Source organism: Ruditapes philippinarum, unplaced genomic scaffold (assembly GCF_026571515.1).
Source record: "Ruditapes philippinarum isolate M1 unplaced genomic scaffold, ASM2657151v2 ctg22994_1_1_1_1, whole genome shotgun sequence".
NCBI classification, from domain to species: Eukaryota; Metazoa; Mollusca; class Bivalvia; order Venerida; family Veneridae; genus Ruditapes; species Ruditapes philippinarum.
In genome coordinates, this window is record NW_026856050.1 from 1 (window position 1) to 5102 (window position 5102).

General features: G+C 31.6%; 1 protein-coding gene across 1 annotated transcript; it reads left to right on the forward strand.

Annotated features, from left to right (window-relative positions):
- Positions 1-1537: 1537 nt before the first annotated feature.
- Positions 1538-4416, forward strand: LOC132745254 (coagulation factor IX-like; the record flags this gene model as incomplete). Its single annotated transcript, XM_060734119.1, has 2 exons — positions 1538-1636; positions 2516-4416. Coding segments are annotated over 2 exons (324 nt in total), but the record flags the coding sequence as incomplete, so codon positions are not given.
- Between the last annotated feature and the right edge of the window lie 686 nt (positions 4417-5102).

Consider the following 5102-nt stretch of genomic DNA (forward strand, 5'->3'; position numbering starts at 1 on the left):
GGTAGTTTTTAAAAGATAAAATATTAGGATTTAAAGATCAATTTGATTTGTGCCCTTTTTGTCGAACGCGTGTAAGTGATACTTAACTAGATTTTATAAATGTATTAAAAAAGTTTATAAGGTGTATAAGTCGAAAAATAGGTATTTAGTTATCCTTACAATCATTTGAAAGACCAGTTTTATATAAATGTGAACACTTTAATCGTTACGATTGTTTCTTTGTTCGTTTATTAAATATAAAGACGTTTTTGATCACAGAATAAGTTATGAAAAACAAATATTCCAAGATTTAAGTGAACACTTGATCAGGAGTACAAAAAAGTACATTCTTTGTAAATGTTATACATTTTTATAGTTTCAACAAATCTAGCTGTATGTAAAAAACATTACGTTTTACTTACTCAATATAATAGTATAACATTGAATTAACATTATACAAATAAAAATAACGTCACAGTAATTTCTTTTATGTAAAATGCTCATTAATGTATACCTTATACAGGCTCTTATCATATTAATTTTACAAAAAGGTGGTGTGGGTAAGTGATAAACAGACTAACGTAAGATATTCAGGTGGGAGTGCGTATAGTAATAGAAAGAGCACCGAAACACGAGGCTATCTGATTTGTATGAGGGGGCGTAGCCCCCGAGTATTAATCAGATTGCCGAGTGTTTTGGTGTTCTTTCTCTTTTGTATCACAGTCAAACATAAAAGCACGTTCCCTGTTGTCACAATATGAAACCCTGGCAAAAATGAACCAATGAACGAACATCTGAATATGACATTTCTGTCGCTTTCCCTTTCTCTGTCGTCACAATATGTAAACCCCATCAAAAATGAGCCAATCAATGGGCATGTTCTATAGTGCGGGTAACTAATACCGGCACTCCAGTTAACGCACTGTGCATGTTTATGTATACGATTTAACCCTGACACATTTTCAACAGAAAGGTCTCCAAACTATGATACAATGTATAGAAATTGCAACAACTCTGTATGTCAATGACAACAATGCATGTACCTCACATGTCAAAAACAATTGCAAAATAAATATTTACGGATTAATTGGTTAAATGGTTAATGATCGGATTACATCCATCAGGTACCGAAACTCAGCAACCAACATTTATAGTGTTAATTACAATGCATTCATACCTTAACCAAACCCGTTCCTGCCATTAAACAGAAACGAACATGAAAATATTAACTATCATAGAAACACACAATTTTAAATTGTATGTTCCAATGTCTAAATGTAATTTTAAAAATATCAACGATTACAAAGTAATAAGTTAAATGATGATTGGGAAAAATTTCTTTTATTTTGAAAAATTTATTTTAAAAAATTTTTTTTAAAGAAAAAATCTTTTTTTCCCCAAATTTTAGTTTAAAAGCATTTATAAATAACTCACAATGACTCATGAAAAAAAGTTTGGCTAGGGGTTTCGTTATTAAAGTCGCCCTTCTTTGTTGATCTTGTTTTTCATATTTTTTAGTTAAATGCATTTTATAACATTAACCTATTTCATATTATAGGATGTATATATTCCGTATGTAGACAGAGAAACATGTCTTGAATCAATGGGCAACGGACGCAATAACCTAACTGAAACAATGTTTTGTGCTGGGAGTAATGTAAGTATTATATATTTCGCAAGAATTGGTTTCATTACATCGAACATGCTCTAGCGTTGAGTGCTACATATTTGCTTCGAAATATAATGGGAGTTATAAGACAATAGATGGAACAGGGTAAAGTGTGTATAGGACACGTACTGTTTTAATCTGATTGCCTAGTAATGTTTAACATTAATTATATTCATTTTTCAAATCACTCATAAACATTTCGGATAAAAAGAAAACACGCACAAACATTAAAATATTGATATTATCTGGTATATGAACAAATATTTGTCGATATTTTCTGTTCCGTTTCAAAACGTATAAAAATAAGCACAATGACGTTAATGTTTTTCAATGTTTAACCAAAGTTTAGTTGTCATGGCAAACATTCATTAATGTATCATAATACACCCTCTTTTTAAAAGAGACACATTCATTTCTTCTAACTGAATTTTCAATCAGATATTCTATTAATGCCCTAGAGAAATAAACACTCCTAGCAGTTTTCGGTGCAAAGATTGGAGGTCGCCTAACGACTTAACACTCAATATCGCAGAGATCTATGGGAACGAAACAACACCCATCAAGTCAAAGACCTACATTTGTTTCATACTTTAACTATAGTCTGTGTTTGTTCTTGTAACTTCCTTGGCTTATTCTTGTAATGCAATTTGTTTAAACATAATTTGGTGATTCTGTTTGCTTTAAATTAATTTAAAAAGCAAACAATACATTACGCTTCAAAACACAAATATGCTAAAAATTATAAAAACTTTCAATGTTAGCACAATTTGAGTAAATTTAATCAATATATATTGTTGTCATTCATATGCCTGTGGTTCACTTAAAATATTTATATTTACCAGTATTTATTTTTCTGCATAATTAAAGATTGGTGGAACTGGGGACAGTTGCCAAGGGGACAGTGGAGGCGGCTTAATCATGGCAACAGAAACAAAATGGGTTCTCACTGGAGTCGTTTCTTGGGCCTTTGGGAAATGTGATGTGGATAATCATTACGGTGTTTACACAAACGTTGGCATGTTCTATGATTGGATAGAGAGCGTTACAAAATTTAACGAAGAGGAGGTGCCAGACTTTATCAATGATTATTGACCTTGAATAGTGCATACATGCTGATATAGGATGTGATGTGGATAAATACTTCGGTGTTTACACAAACGTTGGCATGTTCTATGATTGAATAGAGAGCGTTACAACATTCAACGAAATGGAAGTGCCTGACTTTATTTCTTAGATTTTTTTGACACAATACAAGTATATAGCCAATCTTACTTAAACGTTTATACCTATTTTAATTGAAATGAATAAATAGACAGTGATAAAAATATTGTTTCATCCTAATCTTGATCAATGTTGAGGAATCGTATTTCACTGTAATCTTAGGTTTGTTTTTAACATTTATATGTAAAACTTGCCAGAGATTTTGTTTTGATTTGAAAGAAAGAAACATCAATGAGATAAGATACACATTTAAGAAGCTTTATTTAAGTCCAAAAACCATAACATTTAAAATTCTTAAATGGATCAAGTGAAACACTTAAAATGGAACAATCTGCTAGGGATAATTAGGTAATATGCTCTTTATCACATTGAAAATTATTATTCTGCGCTATTCTGTGCCCGCTTTATATGTAAAGCGTTACATCGCTTTTCAATTTTTGGTCATATGATTTCATTTTATATTATACCTCATTTGCATAAAACCTTCTCTGTTTAATATGACGTCATCAGGTCCAGAAACCGCATAAAGACCGGGGCCGGTCCATGATTCTTATATGGACTGGATGACGTCATATAAATATAGAAGCGCGTATGCAAATGAGGTACAATCTTTTATTTTGTTGTTAAATGAATCTTTTTACTGAATCTATTGTTTTACCCAGTACTTATTAATTTTGCTTATGGACATAAAAGGTATGTAATTTTACTAATGACGTTTTAGAAAATAATAACTAATGTCAGATTCATTTTTAATAATTCATTAAATAATTCCTGCGTCTTAAAAACATAGTAATATAGTTGACTTATTGTATGCTGAGGCTACATATAATTATATAGCAGATTTAAGATTATATTGCAGACTTACACTTCAGCATATTTTAATAACAGAGACATTTAATGAAAAGAAATTTGGGTCACTGCCGTAGTTTTTGAGATGACCTTGAATTCCATTTGCTTTTTTTCTCAGACAATTTCCATGGTTAATAACTTATACATAAGTCAGGAGGCAAACCTTATTTTAACTACATGTATTGTTTTTTCCTTGTTTTTTATTCATTTTTTTTTTAGATTTTATCCACTTTTATGTTATTCCGCCAAAGTTTTGTATTCTTTCTTAACTCAAAATCATTATAAAGAATTCGCATAAGTGAAGGTAAATAGAACTTTAAAAATAAATAAACTAGTCATTACCAATTCTTGAAAATTTGCACACGTTTTGGAAAGAAATTTTGCTACACGAAAATCGCAAAATATAAGGCTTTTGTACCTTAGTTGTTCATAATCTGGCATTGAAATAAGAATATTTATATAATTAAAGGGCAAATAACTCAACAATCAGGTCGGTGATTCCATATTTTTTTCGCTTGACATATTTCTGTTACAATATTCTAAGATCATACAACGTGTATTATTCATGGTTTAACGCTTAAAACTTCTTAAAATCTTAAGTAAATCTAATCACCGTTGTATTAATTTCTAATTAAACTGAATACATGTACATGTATTTGAAAATGCCAGAGAACAAGCAAATAAATTTGTCACTCGTCTATCTTCCATTCTGTTTTGTAATTCTAATAATGGACACTTTATCAACAGTCCTGTTAATTATGTTTTATTTTTGAAATGTTCAAATAAATATATATACCGTAAAGACAGACATGATTGGTATGGATGTCGCATAATCCTGATGAAAAATACAATCAAACAAGAACGAATTGAAGTAGACACCATATCTGACACCATATCAAAAGTTTGTAAAATGTACGAACAATCTGCTATCTGGATCACTGGAGACTTCAACCTGCCAGATATAAAATGTACCAATAACACTATACAAGGTCATCAATATAAAAAGTCAAACAATGAGACCTTTCTGTATATGGAACCGGACCTTGGCTTAACCCAGATGATCTATTTCGACACCAGGGGCAACAACATCCTTGACCAGTTCTCCAACCTATCATATCCTGTCAACCAATGACTCCATTTCCGGCATCAGCGATCATCATGCAGTCTTTGTCGACACGTATCACACGACAGAAGAAACGCGTGTTTAAGCGTGCCAGGCGATCAAACACCCAGAGACGTGCACATGACCACCATGCTGCCTCAGTAAGAACTATGAAAACACCAAAGGCAGTACATCAAATCCAGGACGAAAGAAAACCTTGGAGTAGCACCCTTGAAGAAAGACGGGATAACCTTCAGTGTAAACAGAAAGCTGACATACTTA